The sequence below is a fragment of the Anabrus simplex genome, chromosome 7 (assembly GCF_040414725.1).
Source record: "Anabrus simplex isolate iqAnaSimp1 chromosome 7, ASM4041472v1, whole genome shotgun sequence".
Taxonomy (NCBI): Eukaryota; Metazoa; Arthropoda; class Insecta; order Orthoptera; family Tettigoniidae; genus Anabrus; species Anabrus simplex.
The window spans coordinates 255694004-255712163 of NC_090271.1; the positions used below are offsets into that span (position 1 = coordinate 255694004).

Here is an 18160-nt window from a genome sequence, read left to right on the forward strand (position 1 = left end):
TCTTGTGTACCCTTTCTTCTACTGCAGATTTGTCTAAACCATTTTCTTGAATTATTTCTCCCAGATATTTGAATTTTGTTACTCTTTCTACTGGACCAATATCTGTTGCCAAAAATTTTGGAGCATTCATGATGTTTGTAATAAATTTTGGTTTTTCTACTGAGATTCTCATACCTGTTTTGTTGGCTATTTCTTCCAAGAGATTGATTTGTGTTGTTGCACTTGTTAGGTTTTCTGACAATATAGAAAAATCGTCTGCAAATGCTAGGCAATTTACTTCAATGCCTTTGTTTTTTCTCCCCAAAGTTACCAGCAAAATGTTATGCTCTTTAAGCTTTACGTCCCAAATTCTTACAATTTTCTCTAGAACACAGTTTAATAGAAGGAGTGACAGACCGTCACCTTGCCATACCCCTGTATTTATCTTAATAGGTTTGGATATCTCACCCATAAATTTCACCTCTGAAATTGTGTCAGTAAGGGTTTCACGTATTAGGTTTGCCAATTTAGTTTTCACTCCAAATTCACGAATTGTTTTATTTATGGTTTCTCTATCAACCGAGTCAAAGGCCTTTTTAAAATCTACAAAACACAACAATGTCTTTTGAATTCAATATCCTATGGCGAATTATGGATTTTAAGTTAAATATTTGTTCTGAACAAAATCTACCTTTTCAAAATCCAACTTGATACTCACCCAGTTGCTTGTCAAGTGATGTTTCTACTCTATTCAGCAATATTTTTGAGAATACCTTGTATGCAATTTGCAGAAGAGAGATGCCTCTGTAATTAACAATTATGTGATTATTATTTATTATGTGATTCAATATAATACACCAAGAAATGCAAATGCATGGGGTGACTACTACACAAAGTCATATTACTGACGTGTTGCTGTCCAGGTTAGCATATGTTTAAAATTTATCTAATATGTTATTGCGAGTTTTCCTGATATTGTTTTGCCTGCCTGTTTGGAAATTATAACAAAATTCACACGATACCACAATAAGTACCAGGGGTAGGCTAGAAATAAAGCATGCTGTGGGTGCAACCTGGAGTTCAACAATGTCATGCTTGAGGGGTTAAATGTGATGAACTCCATTAAAAAAAAAATTTAAAAAAAAATTTTAAAAAAAATTTGTTCATTTCAACTTTACTATGAAATAATTCTATTTAATTATCCCGTGGAATATTCACTTTCTATACCGGTGTCACATTTTGTAGTTAAAAATCAACCAATCATCAATTATCTTCATTTAAGGCTGTCGTCCACATGGCAGATTGTTTACCTAGCCTTTTCTTGAATGTTTCTGAAAAATTTGGGTACATTCATAAAGCTGTTAACATTTTATTTCACATGCAATTAAAAATCTTTCTTCAATTTTAAGGAATTGAAAATTAATCCTCCATGGTTAAAACACACAGTAAGAGCTATTAAAAAATGTAACCCGCGAGGGGTCGTGTTGAAAGAGTTGCGTGATGGACTGAGCATGGTCGATTTGACCGGGGAGTATAAAATACCAGTTTATGTAGCCAAAAAAGTTGTATTAAGGAAAAATACGTCCATGAAACAAAGTACAGTACAAATTTTTATAGCAAAATCATCATCATCATCATCATCATCAATGTCCTACTCCAGTCGACCGGGTGTGGTTAACAAGCCTCCTCCACTCCTTTCTGTCCTTCCATTTTTTCTGCTCCATTATTCTGCCACATCCATTCCAGCTTCTCTAATGTCCTTCCAAATCTGATCCATCCACCTTCTTCTCAGTCTTCCAACTGGTCTCTTTCCCTCAACCTCTCTTTCCCATTCCCTTCTTGCTACCCGTTCCTTTCCCATTCTTTTTACATGTCCGAACCATTACAGTCTTGCTTTCTGTACCTTCTGTACTAACGGTTCGATATTTAGCTCTTCTCTGATTTTAATATTTTGAATTCTATCTCTTGTCTTTTTAACCAATGTTCTTAAAAACTTCATTTCTACTGCTTGGATCTTACTATCTTGTCTCTTATTAGTTACCAGCGTTTTTTGTCCATATGTTACAATTGGTATGAAATACTGTTTATATAACGTTAATTTCGTTCTCTTGGGTACTTCGTCATCCCATAAAAGCTCTTTGACTTGATAAAATGTTGTATATTTACTTAGTCTGTTATTAATTTCAGTGTTGATTTCATTACTTCCATTAATAATGCTACCCAGATATGTAAACTGTTCTACATTCTCCAACCGTTCTGCGTCTATGTTCACTTGGCTTCTCTTTTTATCTTTTCCACAGTGCATGACTATAGTTTTCTTTTTACTAATTACCATTCCAAACTCCTTCAGATTTTCATTTCAAATGTCCAGTCTCCTTTGTACATCCTTTTCTCCCTTTATAGCAAAACAAGTTGTATTATTCAAGAAAAGCATATCCATGGAACAAAATATCAGTTTTTATAGCAAAACACATTGTATTATTATTATTATTATTATTATTATTAAAGGAAGATATATCCATGAAACTAAATACAGCAGAACCTCAATTATACGTTCCCGGAAGCTACGTTTTCCCTATTATCCGTTCAAATTACGTGGTCCTGCGAGCATCCCAATTAAATCACTAGGAATTTCATGTTATTGTGTTAAAATGTTAAAACCGCAGTCGTTTTATTTGCGCACGTTACATGTAAAAAACCTTTGCATCATTTCGCACTCGTATCGACTTGGACAGCGAGCGCGTTTTCCAGCTGAGGTCAAGGTCACGAATAACCGTAAATTCTGAAGTTTTGATGATATTTTTTCTCTTTCCAATTTAATCGTGATTAGTGATGGACATAATCGAATATAATGCATTCGAAAACTTGAGAATCTATACTTACATTTGAAACAATATTCTCAAGTTCAACATAACCTTTAAAAGTCGATGTAGGCCGTAGCCCTAATTTGCGCGGTACAAGATTTCCACAAACTGACTACGAACAGTATACCGGTGACCAAATTACAATGGAAGATTTAAGAAAAACGGATTTTGTATCATGTTGGGCGCTTTGTATCCAATGTGCTTTATTTTATTAGATTAGAGAATTAAAAAATACTTGTGGTCGATTGTTTGGCTTCATGTTATTAGATTTTTCGAACAGTTTGACCGATCAAAATTGCTGAACTGAAAGAAGTTTTCAGAGGAAACCGACGAAGTTTCCCCGGTAAAACTAAATGTAAAATTTCGAGACTTAAGTCGCGTACCGCTAATTAATTTTTGAAGCCCCCGCGGTCGAACTTGCCTGTCTCTCACCGGGAGGAACCAGGTTTGATTCCCGGCCAGGTCAGGAATTTTTACCTAGATATGAGGGCTGGTTCCAGGTTCACTCATTCTAAGATTACCTTTAATTGAGGCGCTATTTAATGGTGAGATGGCGACCCCGATCTAGAGAGCCAGGAATAACGGCCGAGAGGATTCGTCACACTGACCATGCGTCACCTCTTAATCTGCAGGCATTTGGACCGAGCAGCAGTCGCTTGGTAGGCGGAAGGCCCATTGGGGCTGTAGTTTGGTTTGATTTAGGGGCGTTTGTAAGATTTTAAGTATACATATTTCTTTTTTATGATGTTTAGCCAAATTGTTCATGGTTCATTCATTCCCGGATTTTCCGTTTTCACGTGTTGTTCTTTTTTTTTTTTTCGGTGGTCCCTCCAAAAACGGAGAATCGAGGTTCCACTGTACCAGTTTTCTTGCAAAACACACTGTGCTGTTACCGTGGAAAAAAAGTCTCCAAGGCTGAATTAGTGAATCAATGCAATGGGATGCCTACTTTTGCACACGAAATATGTCGGAATATGTTCTTAGCAGACTTTCTTCTGTTTCGCGAAGGACAATGAATATTCCACAGTTTTTTCATCTTTCCTAACATACTGAGGACTTGTAACATTTGCTGCACCTTGCACTTCTTCACATATTTTTTTACTAATACTTCAGTGGATTGCTTACTATCCATGTTTAATTCTACTTCTAAATTATTATCTCTCACATCATCTGAAGCCACATCATCCTACACTTTTGTCATAGAATAACTGCCGCTTTATTGCTCCTGGGTTCACAGGTCTGTCTTCTCGTTTTTCTTTCTCTACACTCTCAATGAGTCTTACTTCCTCTATGCTCTTAACGAGTCGTAAAATTCCATCTTGTTCTCTCTGCTCCATAGTCAACTATATACAATTTTATTTACAGTATATTCAACTACACACCATACTACGTACAAATTAACACAACAATAATCCTTTTTTTAAATAAACCTTAAAACAAAACACTTACATACCGACAATAAAGACCGCGGACGACGAACGTCAAGAGTCATGCACAGTGTAAAGGACTGGGTAGTAAGCCAATGCCAGGAATCGTGCACGGTGAAAGCGACCAGTCTTATAGAAAAAACTCCCCACTGACTGACTGGTGATGGAAGCGTGAACAGCAAACACAAACACGAGCAGTGGACGAGTCCACTGAAAGGTACGGGAGAGGAGGAAGCTTTACACTGTGAAACTATTTTGAAAGCATAAAAAATGTGTGCTCTCGATCTAAAAGACATGACGTAACCTCTCACAGGTAAAGAAAAGGAAACATATTATTAATTAATATTTACCACTGATTCTCTTTTAACCAGCACGTCCCAAGATAAAATGTGAAGCCAGTCCGAGAATTGGTGCTCCTGTCGGTTCAGCTGGGAGGTCTCCACCAGAAGCAGCAATGTCCAGATGAGAGTATGGTATAGGTTTGGTTGAATCTATACCATGCTAAAAGAAAAAGAAATCAGAATAGCAATTAACTGAAAGTTGATCAGTGAAAAGCAGTGACCTTGGGATCTTCACAAAAAGCAAGATTCTTTTGCTTACTAAATATGTCAATTTCACAGCATTCACTCACAATATTATATTAATTCCCAAAATATTTTGAAATGAAATTAAATCAATACTAATAGGGAGAGTCTGTGGAGACTACATACTGAGAACAACCAACGCATTTCATTTAGAAGAAAAAATATGCACTACTGACAGGCAACGTAATGACCAATTACTGAAGAAATGAATGAGAAAACAAAGAAAAACCACAGTGAAATCCCAATAACACACCCACTTAATACACTATCCCTTATACAAGGGCTATAAATAAAGTAATGGCAATATTGATAAAATGCAATATTTAATGAACTAACAAGTACAATTTCATTACATTCCTTTAATGTAGTCACCCGCTAAGTCTATTACATTTTGCCAAATCGGGAAGGCGTTGGGGACCGCTGGCAAGGCATTCTCTATTGATGACAGTGATGGAGCACCCTACTGCGCGGAGTACAAATGCCATGTCAGGAAATTGGCCGCCTCGGAGGCGTTCCTTCAACTTCAGAAACAGGTCGTAGTCACCAGGACTCAAGTCTGGCGAATACAAAGGGTGTTCCAAGACCTCTTTCCAACCCGCACGAAACACCTTGACCCATCGTGCAACCGTCCTATACAGTAATACATTCTTGCCACAGGCTTCACGTAATCCTTGATAATATTCTGATGCATTTTAGCCACTGGCAACCTCAATTTTAATCCACAAACGCTGATCACCATTTGAAAACATGCTTTAGTGTGGTAAAATAGACACTCATTACTTCAACGCCACACAGCAACAACACTCCCACTGGGTACCCCTCAAATGCACACTACACATTGACAGCAGCGCCATCTGACTGCTCCCATATCCTATTTGCGCATGCCCAATCTCCTGTGAGTGACTGGACTACGTTGCCACTACTTTATTTACAGCCCTCAGGTCCTTGCATACCTCAAATTTTTTTAAAAACCTTTGAAAATTGCCCCATATACTGCACTCAAATTCCACGTAATACGCTTCATTTGTGGAACATTTTCAATTCATTTTCAGCAATGCTTGGAAGAAAAATCTTCATTACCTGTTGAGGCTAGTGTCAATCTGCAAAACACTCCATCCTTTACTTTGTGGTTTTGTTACGTACTGCTTCCATTACCTGTGCTCTTCACACCTATACGCTCATACAAAAAAAAAAAAAAAAAATTTGACTGCTGCGTTGTTACTCCTCCTCTCACACACATTCTGATTCCTTAGTTCTGGAAAATTTTGCTTGTCAGTTTCATGTTGTCCTAGGTGTATTGAAATGTGTGATTAAAATTAGTGTTGCACTTGCTTAAAAAATTCTTCAAATAGAAGAAATCATAGAAAATCACGCCAGTGCCACATATGACAATGAAAGGAATAAAGAAGACGAAACAGTTGAACGCGTTTGTACACAACAAGAGTCATCTTTGCAGAGACGTGGGTGATACGACAATTTATCAGTGCTTCTGATACGTCAATGTGTAAATTCATTCTTAAATGTACAGAAAATGTTATTTTTCATTGTTCAGGTTCATGTAGAGACAGACTATGATTAATGAAGTTCCCCCCCCATAAGAATCCAGCGTAGTCATTCCATACAAAAAGAAATTTTAAAAGCCAAGTTAAGAAAATGTCCCTGATAGTTCATTCCAAAGTTCCCCCATTAGTCTTTATAGTCATTTTGATATAATTCCAATGTTAATTCGTTCTATAAAGGATAACAAAATTTCCATACGTGAGAAGTCCCAAGCTTAAGCTAGTCTTCAATATACTTGAATGGACCTTTATGAACCAAGTGTAGGTATCCCCTGCCTATCGTAAGAGGCAACTAAAAGAGGCCCAGGAACTCTTAACTTGGGAGAGTGGCTTGGCAACCGCGGGGCCCTTAGCCAAGTCCTGATACTGCTTCCACTTATTGTGTCAGGCTCCTCACTTTCATCTATCCTATTCGATCCCCTTGGTCAACTCTCGTTCTTTTCCAACCCCGATGGTATTACACGTGGATGCCTAGGGAGTCTTTCGTTTACATGCCCTTTGTGGCCCATGCCTCGAATCCCTTCAATTTTTTCTCTCTGTTTAGTGTTAATAGAGGACTGTTGCCCAGTTGTACTTCCTCTTAAAACAATAATCACCACCTCTCTCATTCAGCAAACGCAGAGTGGGCCTTCGCCCACAAGTAGCCATGGCTGGTCCATGGTCCAACAACTTTGCACTCCAACCGGTCAAACGAGCAGAGGAGCGGTAGCCACGGTTCTATCGTGGCTCTATTCCTCTGTATTCGAGAGATGGAGAGGGGCCGGTTCCCACCGTCGGCTGTCCTGAGAATGGTTTACCATGCTGGGACAGTTCCTAGTACAGGCCACGGACGCCAACCCTTTCACCTTCACCACACGTCTTCTCCAGTACAAATCTCCCGGAATGAGAGCCAGCATCACCGTCTAGGAGGCCCGCCTCCCACTTCAGGGTAGGAATGAAAACATTTAGTAATAGCAGGCTCCCTCCTCATCAATCCCAGCTGTTCTACATCCATTGTTTCTCTGCTACCCTGCTTCATCAGAAGGATGGGTATCAACACTCACTGAGGGGCCATCCTAACAGATCCTCAGTCTTGTTTTGGAAAGTGTAGGATAAGAAGAAAGCCAAGTAAATACAGGAAAAGGGAAGAAATATAAGAGAAACGTAATACAGGTGGTAAAAGATGACTTGATTTAACACTGGTTTGTTCCTTTCCAATACTTTCATTCCCAAATCAAGTACCGTAACTAATTTCTTTTTTACAAGTTGCTTCACGTCGCACCGACACAGAAAGGTCTTATAGCGACAATGGGATAGGAAAGAGCTAGAAGTGGGAAGAAAGCAGCCATGGCCTTAATTAAAGTACAGCCCCAGCATTTGCCTGGTGTGAAAATGGGAAACCATGGAAAACCATCTTCAGGGCTGCCGACAGTGGGGATCGAACCAAATGTCTCCCGAATCCAAGCTCACAGTTGCACACTCGTAAACGCAGGGCCAACTCGCTTGGTTAACTATAATTTCAGAAGGTTGAATGGAGACTAACTGGTTAGTGGGTCAATTTTCCCAGTCCTATCAAACATGCGTCGAAAAAACTGATTGCAAATATCTCTCACAGAAGCAGATTGCAAAACTCACTGCCAAGGTTTTTCAACTGAGAGCACTATCCACAAAGGATATCTTTTTTTTGCACATATAGAACTCCCATTTGATTCATGCAAACTTACCATCACAATCTGGGCTTCACACATCTGTATTAACTCCAATTTGGTTACCTGTACCCTTAGAGAAAATATGTGCAAGACAGGAAAGTATGACAAAAATGAGAAAAGCAGTGTCAACGGAAATATGAAAAGAGTAGATATACGGGGTCTCTCTTATAAACCCAGACCGTCCAGCGGCGTCTCTACTCTTCGAGAGTTAAGCAGCTGTATGGGAGGCGCGCTCATAGTTCTTGACCTTGTAAGGAGTGAGCACGTGTTCAACCTATCATCAATAGCCAGTCCAACTTGTTCGCTCGCTTGAATGTCAAATGAATTGTTCAACTCTAACGACAATGTCACAGACCTTTTTCCTCTTTATATTGATTCTTCAGTCCACACAAATATGTGCTAATCAGGTGCCAATGTACTATCCTTAATTATTACATAAAACTTACTGTTGTTATATAGCTGCAAAAATTTCACAAGGTGATGTACAAGGAGCTACTGTAGTTTTTCAAGTCCTACTCTCAACATTTACCATTTCTTTACTCCGATTCAAAATAAACCATACAAGTTATAATTCTCACTAAAATTTGTTAAAAGCTTGTTAGAAGACGTAGAACAAGTCATGGTGATGTAATTTTCTAATGAATTTGTTACTTTATACTGCACTGATGGTTGCTATAGTAACTTATTCAAGTATAGTATTTCAGTACTGGCTAATGAAGGAATTTTAACACATGGATGACGGGCCCCGAGTACGCTCGCCAGCGGTAGGTGACGGGCCCCGAGAAATCTCGGTTTTATTCACGACGTTTTCGGTCTTCCTGTGACATCTCTTGACCATATATTGAACTATTTCGAACTTTCACATTGAGTAGAATAAATCGTAGATGTATATCTGCCACTTTTCTTTTATTCACGGCCTCTTTTATTCTTTGATTTAGTTTCGAAATGTCGACTTTCTTTCTGCCGGTTCAGTCAATGACAAGATGGAGTGCCCGCGGAATACGGTGTTAGCTGACGACGATAAGAATTATATGCCGATGATCGTTCAAATGGATATAGTGATAATGAATTAGTGGAAACTGAATGCGAGAGTGATAGTGGAAGTGATATTCAAGCCTCTACACGCCGTAATTTACCTAGTGTGCTTATTTAATCACGTGACTCAGACGACAACAACGATGTAAACATTAATGATGTGTTGTTGAATTAACACCATTTGCTTGCTTATCTTAGACATGTTGAAGTACTACTAGGGGCATTGGTTGAGTACTCATACCAAGATAAAATCTTGACTGGTTTAATATTTACGTACATTTTTATAATCAAGTGCACCCTAGTATGCTTAGTAGAAAGATGTCCGGTCCACAGGGTATGTGACAAGCTCAAGTATCCGGTCAGCAATAAGCCGCTAATTAATTTCTTTCTTAATCTTTACTTCCTACAGCAGATTGTAGTATTAAAAGTTATACTGCTTACCTTGTCAAGTCCTGAAGCAAGAACTAGGAAAGCTCCGGGTCCCTGATGCCCACGAGGTGTTCGCGATGATGGTAAATTATTACACTGATGGATGTCATCTCCTTCAGACTGTCCTGCAACAAAACAAATAATTCCTGATATTTCCTGAAGGTCCACAAATAAGAAGAAAAATAATATTCATAATTGTCATCAATGAGAGTATACTAATTTCACCCACTGGCACAACAAAGAATTAAAAGAGAAGTTCAGTGATGTGCTTATTACAGGCTTTTCACAGGATTAGCCACTGAACAGAAGACTAGAGTTCACAGATCCCATGAGAGAAACAGATACACAAAAAAAGTCTTCCATACATAGAATACTGTGATGTACTTCATATTATATAGTTTAAAAGCATTTGTTTGGAGGTTAACCAGACAAGGATGAGTGAGGCCTTTGAATTGTTACACATGACATTAAATTAAATGGACAAAATTTGTTTTATTACTAATTTTAATACAGAAAGACCTGCACCAGACAAGTCAAACATGACCTTGGACACTCCCAGCACAAAAAGCCATATGATAAATCAATAAACCAATTAAAATGTGTAGACAGTTTTCTCAAGTTTGGAAATACTTCTTAAAAAGTACTAATTATATATCTTGTGCATACGAGGCAATGTGTATTTACGTATTCAAAATGCACCTGTAACCAAGGCATGCTGGCTTCGAGGAGGACCGAAGTTTAGCAAATGTTTATCATTCATATTAGCCTTCATATCTTCCCCACATTTATCCTTACCCTTCTCATATCCTTCAGTTGGAGTAGGAGTGGGGAAGCGGTAGGGTCAAGCGGTCGGCAAGGAGATAGATAGGATGAGTTGGGTAGACGTAGAGGCTATGAGGAAAGTAGTAAAAGAAGTAATACAGGAGGTATGTCCGTTTGAGCAATTAAAGAAGATGCTTCAAGAACAAGTCCAGGAGCAAGAAAAGACGAGACAGTGGATCCAGGATTATATGAAAAATACGAAGGCAATGATAGAAGGCAGCGAGAAAGAACTGGTGTCACTAAGAGAGAAAATAAAAAATATGGAAGAAGAGATGGTAAACCTAAAGAAAGAAATTGAAGTCTGCAGACGGGAGCGTAAGAAGAAATCCATATTTATTTATGGGGTGGAGGAAGAAAAGGCAGAATCTAAAGTGGACATTATTTACAAAGTGGTAGATGTCATACAAAAGAAAATGAAAATAAATTTCAGTGAGGTAGATATAGACAATGTGGAGAGAGTTGGCAAGGTGGGAGGGCACAGGCCCATAAAAGTGTCGCTGCTATCTTCACTGATGGCAGATATAGTGATAAGGAACGCTGGTAATCTACAGTGTGAGAACATTAGAGTTAAGAGAGATTTCGGAAGAGAAGAGAGTGGGAATTTTAAAATTCTTAAGAAACATTTAGTGAAAGCAAAAATTCAGGGATTGAGAGCGTATATTAGTGGTCAGATACTTGTGGTGAGCGACAGGAATTGGACCCGAAAGTGGACAACATCGAAACTGAAATCAATGGATGAGAGTTTGAGGAAAGAAGAAACTAGCAGGGCTGAGAGTTTGAGGCAAGAGAGTTTGAGACAAGAAGAAAAAAGCAGGGCTGAGAGCTCGAGGCAAGAAGAAACTACCAGGGATGATGTGAGGCAAGAAGAAAAAAGCAGGGCTGAGAGCTCGAGGAAAGAAGAAACTACCAGGGCTGATGTACATACTGTAAAGGGAGGAACACTGAGTAGATGGGGTTCCTGGGAAGAGATCGTAAAAAGAGCTGAAGAAAAAGGAAATGCAAGGAGGATGGAAGTAGCCAGGAAATTAATGAACGAACTAGTGTCGGAGGTCTGTGCGAGGGAAGAAAGCAGGATGCAGGAAGAGATGATGGAAGAAGAATCACAGGGGAAGACAAGTGGACAGAATCGGAGCGAGAATAATGGTTTGAGGGAGGAAGCAGAAGTAAGAAGTGTCGTGATTAAAGGGAGAAGCTTGAGTTTGAAGGAGCTATGGGGTAAAAAGGGAAAAATGGAAGAAGGAGTAATTACGAGAAGTAAAAAGTCAAGTAACAGTAGTAAGTAACATGGTTTGCCTATGGATGGATGATAAGAGAGGTAGCGAAGTTTGAGTTCGATGGATGGAAATGAGGAGAAGTAACGAAGTTTAAATGGTATTTATTCAAATGGTGGTGTCTGTATGTGTATTGTAATTGTTGAAGTAAATGTAGCCTAGAATGAGAGAGGGAAGTTTAGATGGTATTTACTCAAATAATGGTGTCTGCATGTGTAGTATAATTGTTATTGAAGTGGTATTTATTCAAATGGTGGTGTCTGTATGTGTATTGTAATTGTTGAAGTAGTGTAGTATAATTGTTATTGAAGTGGTATTTATTCAAATGGTGGTGTCTGTATGTGTATTGTAATTGTTGAAGTAAATGTGGCCTAGAATGAGAGAGGTAGCGAAGTTCAGATGGTATTTACTAATGTAATGGTGCCTGTATGTGTAGTATAATTGTTATTGAAGTGATGGTGTCTTTAGGTATAAGATGGATGGATTATGGATGGATGATAAGAGAGGTAGCGAAATTGGAGTTCGATGGATGGAAATGAGGAGAGGTAACGAAGTTTAAATGGTATTTATTCAAATGATGGTGTCTATATGTGTATTGTAATTGTTGAAGTAAATGTGGCCTGGAATAAGATGGATGGATTGTGGAGTTCGAGGGATGGATGATAAGAGCAGTAGCGAAGTTTAGATGATTGTAATGGTAAAGTAAACGAGGACTGGAATTGAAGTGTTAAGTATGAATAGGTGATGATGATGGATCGATGTTAAGAGAGGTAGTGAAGTTTAAATGATTTTGGTGATAAGAGAGGTAGCGAAGTTTAGATGGTATTTATTCAAGTGATGGCGTCTGTATGTGTATTGTAATTAAGGAATGGTGTCTGTATGCGTATTGTATATGGTATTTATTCAAGAGGTGGTGTCTGTATGTGTATTCTAATTGCTAAAGTAAATGTGGCCTAGAATAAGATGGATGGTTTGTGGAGTTCGATAGATGGATGATAAGAGAAGTAGTGAAGTTTAGATGGCATTTATTGAAGTGAAAGAATCTTAATGTGTATTATAAATGTAAAGTAATTGAAGACTGGAATTGAGTGTTAAGTATGAAAGGTGATGATGGATGGATGATAAGAGAGGCAGCGAAGTTTAAATGGTATTGGTAAGTGATTTATTAGTTAATGGTAGATCGGTAAGCAAAGTTGGTTGTAGATGATTATTTGTGTTTTTAGATATAAGATGGCTGGATTGTGGAGTTCGATAGATGGATGATAAGAGAGGTAGCGAAGTTTAGATGACAAGAGAGGTAGTGAAGCTCAAAAGAATGAAAGGTGGTGATGAGGGATGGATGATAAGAGAGGTAGTGAAGTTTAAATGGTATTGATGATGGATGAAGGATAAGAGAGGTAACGAGGTGATAAGGTGTTTTTAAGTGTATTGTAATTGTATGGTATTTATTCAAGTGATGGTGTCTATGATTATTTAAATTAGATTAAGCATGGTTGAATAAGACGAGTAGGAACAGATAAGTAGTGCAGTGATAAAGTTGCAACGTGAGCAGAGTACGTAGTAGCAGAATGTGAGTGCAACGGAAGTATGGAATCAGCAACCCAGAGGGAGTCAAGTAGAGGAAATGTAGGAGGAATGGAATGTGCAAATGTTTGCGTGTTTACTCAGCAGGGGCACGAAGGTCTGTGACATTTATAATACAGCTTAAATTGCATATTCTGGGAAAACAATAGAAATATTCAGGAGAGAAGTTGGACGTGACATGAAGAGGCCGAGGATGACTACCGTGGTGACCCTCATTTGGGGCGTCACGTTTCCGGAGTATGCGAGGCGATTCATGCCATGTCCAAGAAGTATCATTATTTTACTAAATTGTTCTATTCATTTTCTGTTCATCTCGTGTATTATTTTCTTTTTCTTCTGTACAGTACATAGTGTGAATTTTGGCTTAGGCTGGACATGGTTATTTTTCTCTTTTAACGGATCAAATAGGTATTCTTACTGTAGATCTGGAGAAAAATAATAAATCAATCAATCAATATCCTTCAGTTCTATTTCCAATTCTCGCATTGAAAACATCCATGAGCAGTATCCTATCCCTGCAGTTGACCCTGACTACAATGTCACTGTGCTTCCTAAAACCTATTAACTTCATTAATTGCACCCTCACATGGTGAACAATTCTGTTACTAATGAGGACATACATGAACTTCCTTGTACTTTGTTTCATGTTTCTTTACACACACACACACACACACACACACACACACACACACACACACACACACACACACACACACACACACACACACACACACACACACACACACACACACACACACACACACACACACACACACACACACACACACACACACACACACACACACACACACACACACACACACACACACACACACACACACACACACACACACACACACACACACACACACACACACACACACACACACACACACACACACACACACACACCCCTCCCTCCATCCCTATACTTACCCTTGTGAAACTTGTAATCCTCTCGACGCAGAGTGCTTATCTCAAACATATCTCCCAAGTGTTCTCCAGATTCTTGTATGTTTTGTGCATTTTTAACAGCTTTAGCTGGTCCATTATCCATAATAATCTAAAATGAAAGTAAACATAATCCATAATAATTATTCTTTAAAAGAGATTATACACAACTAAATTATTCAAGATTCAACAGCTAAAAGGTAACAGCTGCATTATTATAATTAAAAGAAGTCTTATCACCAATATGATATGCTACTGTACCTGTTCCTTGGGCATCATTAAACACACATGTGCAAAAATATGGATAATGTGGTGTAGGCAGATTTTCACAGACGTAAAGAACAAGAAACCATGCCAGTTTCATTCAGCAGTACAAATGAAAACATTCATAACAGGAATTTTCCCAAACAGCCATCTAGTGATAAAACACCACATAATATAGATGGGGTAGTGTGTTAGAAAGTCAACCTGGCATGGTCACCCCAGACAGCAAAATCTGCAGTACGAAGTCCTATACCAATGACAAAACTGTCCAGCAGTAGCGCATCACGAAGTTCCATTCAAGCACTAAAGCTACCAATACTCTTCAATGGCACCTGACATCCAACAATACAATGTCCGAATGAGTCCCAAGCAAGACTTCAGGAGAAGCCAGCTCATACTTGCCCATTAATGCAGTCTGGTGATAACAGGAGTCAGCATCAATGAATAGAAACTGAGGCCTTGTTGCACCCTTGAAAAAGCCCAAATTACTGTTGGAAGATGACACAAATACCTTCCACACCACGCTGATCAGGTAGCTTTTAGAATTTTGATGAAAGGGAACATACCACAGGCCTCCAGGAATACATGTAAGCATTGATGTACAAAAAACCTGTGAATGCCCGCGTCTTGCACTGCTCGCAGGACATTAGCAACATTATGTGCTCTACTTTCACAGCATTTTCTGGCAATGAGACTTACATAATGATCTTCTCATGCCACTGTATTCCTTATACACCTACTGTTGAAGGGCCCATTGACATTTACATCCTATTGGAAAATAATAATAAAATAATAATAATAATAATAATAATAATAATAATAATAATAATAATAATAATAATGATGATGATTTTGGCTTTACGTCCCACTAAATATTTTTTCTGTTTTCAGAGATGAAGAGGAGCCGGAATTTAGTCTCGCAGGACTTCTGTTATAAGCCAGTAAATCTACCAACATGAGGCCGACATATATGAGCACCTTCAAATACCACCAGACTGAGCCAGGATCAAACCTGCAATTTTGGGGTTGGAAGGCCAGCTCCTCAACCGTCTGAGCCACTCAGCCTGGCATCCTACTGGAACATCTGTCAGACTCTGGTAATGAGAACTGTACAAGGCATGGGATAGCCTGCAGCCTCTTTGCAGATGACATAGTAATATGGGGAGAAGATGAAATGGAAGTACAAGAACAGGTTACTGTATGGAATCAGGAGATGGAGGAATATGGAGTGAAAATCAGTGTGGAGAAGAGTGAGACAGTAGTGATTATGAGAGGTAATAGAGAGGGAATATTGAAGACAATTAGAAGTTGTAAAAAGCTTCAAATTGGGGAGTATACTGGCAGAAATGGAAAAATAAATGAAGAAATCGCAAAGAGAATTCAACAAGCCAGTGGGTTTTACCAATGTGTGAGAGGTATAGTGTGGAACTGGGACGTCCCAGAGAAATGCAAAAAAAACTTCTGTACTCAATGTATTGCACAACAGTTTTGAAATTAGTGGCAGGCACAAAGACAACAACAAAACGTGATTAAAGCAGAATCCAAGCAGCCAAGATGAAATTCCTTAGAAGAGTAATTGGGAAGACATGAGGGGATAAAATCAGAAACATAGAATTCAGAGAGAAAACTGGATTCCCTAAACTGCAAGACAAGATAGAGACCAGTAAGCTTAAATGGTATGGACACATGATGAGAATGTAAGAGGACAGAGTTCCAAAGTGAGTATTTATACAGAAAATAATAGGAGGAAGAAAATGGGGAAGGCCCAGAAAGAGGTGAATGGATACGGTGAAGGAGAGTACGGAGAAGAGAAGAGTAAAAGTAGAAGAAATATTGGAAGGAGGAAGCAAGGAAGGGAGTGGTTGAGAGATAAAGAACTATGGAGGTCCTTGATTCACAACCTGACCCAGAAGACTGGAAACAGGGAATGAGGAAGAAGGGAGGAAGAATAATCAGGGAAATAATTTACCACGGGAGATCTTCGATAAATTTTCAACTTCTTTGAAATCATTCAAGGAAAGAATAGGTAAACAAATTATAGGGAATCTGCCACTTCAGTGATAGCCCTAAATGTAGATCAGTGGCAATTTGATTGACTCACTGATTGGTTGATTGGTAATGTTCAGTCACTGTATATGATAGAAACTGCCAAACACCTGTACAATCAAAAAAGGAGATAGATAGTGGTTAATCTATTTTAGTCCAATTGTCATCTCTGAGCTCATCAAGGAATTAACACTGCAACACTCTGGAGCCCTATGAGGGCTCTCTGTAGCACCCACTGCAGACACTGCAACAAGACTGACACTCTTGCACATGTTCTTGGGTCCTGCATGTATAGCTAGACACCACCTGATCAGGAACAAGATGGTGTCAAACCCTGGCCATCAAAAACTTTGAGGTCTACAAGGAAGTCCACCACACTATAACCAATGAAAGTAATTTTAGAATTTACGTCCTGGCAATCGATAGAGAAAATGTGATCAGGCTTCCAAATAGATGCCACAGTTTGATTTGAAACTGATATAGATCAACCACTGCTTGTGGATCAAGAAACAAAATGATTTATTAGGCCATGGCTAGTTATTTCAAACACATGTGCAGCCTTAATCTTTTTCCTACCTTATTTCTGGACTTGCTATCCTCACTCCTCACCTTATTATTTTAGCCTATTAGGAAGACCAGATATAGAGTTGAACAGTAATTGCTCATAACATTAAAACAATTCAACATATTTAACTAAAATTTTATAGCTATATTACATATGATTTCATAATAACTCCGAATTACTCTCAACTCCTAGAGTTCCCAAATAAGCTTTTATTTTATAAAGTATTGTGACAAACCACTCACTGTGAACTGATAAATATACAAGCAGCCTAAATCACTAAGCTCTCTTATTAATTCAACTTTAATCTTTAATTTAAATTTCTTTCTCTTAGTTCTTGCACATAAGACTTAGATTTCTTTTTGTTTTATAATACACCGAAAGTGAAATCACACCCAACCAGAAATAGATTATTCGGTGGAAGAAGTTTTCAATCAAACAAAGCTGAAACAAAAAATTAAATTGAATATGCAAACTTCGTTTTTTAGTGACATCATTAGTATTTAAAGAAGAAAGAGATGCTTATTTTAGGAAAAAAAATTGTTTATGTAATTTCAGATATTTTATTTAGTTGAAAAGTCTGGTATTTTAATTATAAATTATTTTATGATTTTTGAATTTTATGCATTTTTAAACATTTCATTTAGTTGATAAGTTTTATATTTTAATTATAAATTATTTAGAGTAACATAATTATAAATATTTTATGTAGATGACACTTCTTGTATTTCAATCGTAACACAATTAGAATATATTGTGAGGAGGTTAGATATCAAGTCCGAAAATTATTTGGTGAAATGTTTGGCTGCTGAGGAAGAGAACAAGAAAGGTTCTCAAAACATGCACAGCATTTTATTGATATACATTAAATAACTTTTATAGTACCGGTATCAAAAAGGCAGACTTAAGATTTTTAACAGTAACTTTCAGTGGTGCAAGCTAATTGTCACGCGACCTGAACTGTGTGGTCGCCTCACTAGGTACAAAAAAAAAAAAAAAAAAGCAGCTATACCAATTTCAATATGGCAACACCCAAGATCCTTGCCAGATGAGTATAAATCATTTCTTCAGTTTTTAAATAACTGAACATCCCAA

At 38.1% G+C, this 18160-nt stretch overlaps 1 protein-coding gene across 1 annotated transcript in view; it reads right to left on the reverse strand.

Moving 5' to 3' along the window:
- Dip-B (Dipeptidase B) overlaps positions 1-18160 on the reverse strand; it is a 107260-nt gene that overhangs the window by 18956 nt on the left and 70144 nt on the right. The window contains exons 10-12 of the mRNA XM_067151664.2: positions 14179-14305; positions 9578-9690; positions 4621-4771 (exon numbers count right to left, since the gene is read on the reverse strand). Of these exons, the coding sequence (XP_067007765.2) occupies positions 4634-4771; positions 9578-9690; positions 14179-14305 (378 nt within the window). The 3' untranslated portion in view covers positions 4621-4633. The remainder of the gene's footprint in view (positions 1-4620; positions 4772-9577; positions 9691-14178; positions 14306-18160) is intronic.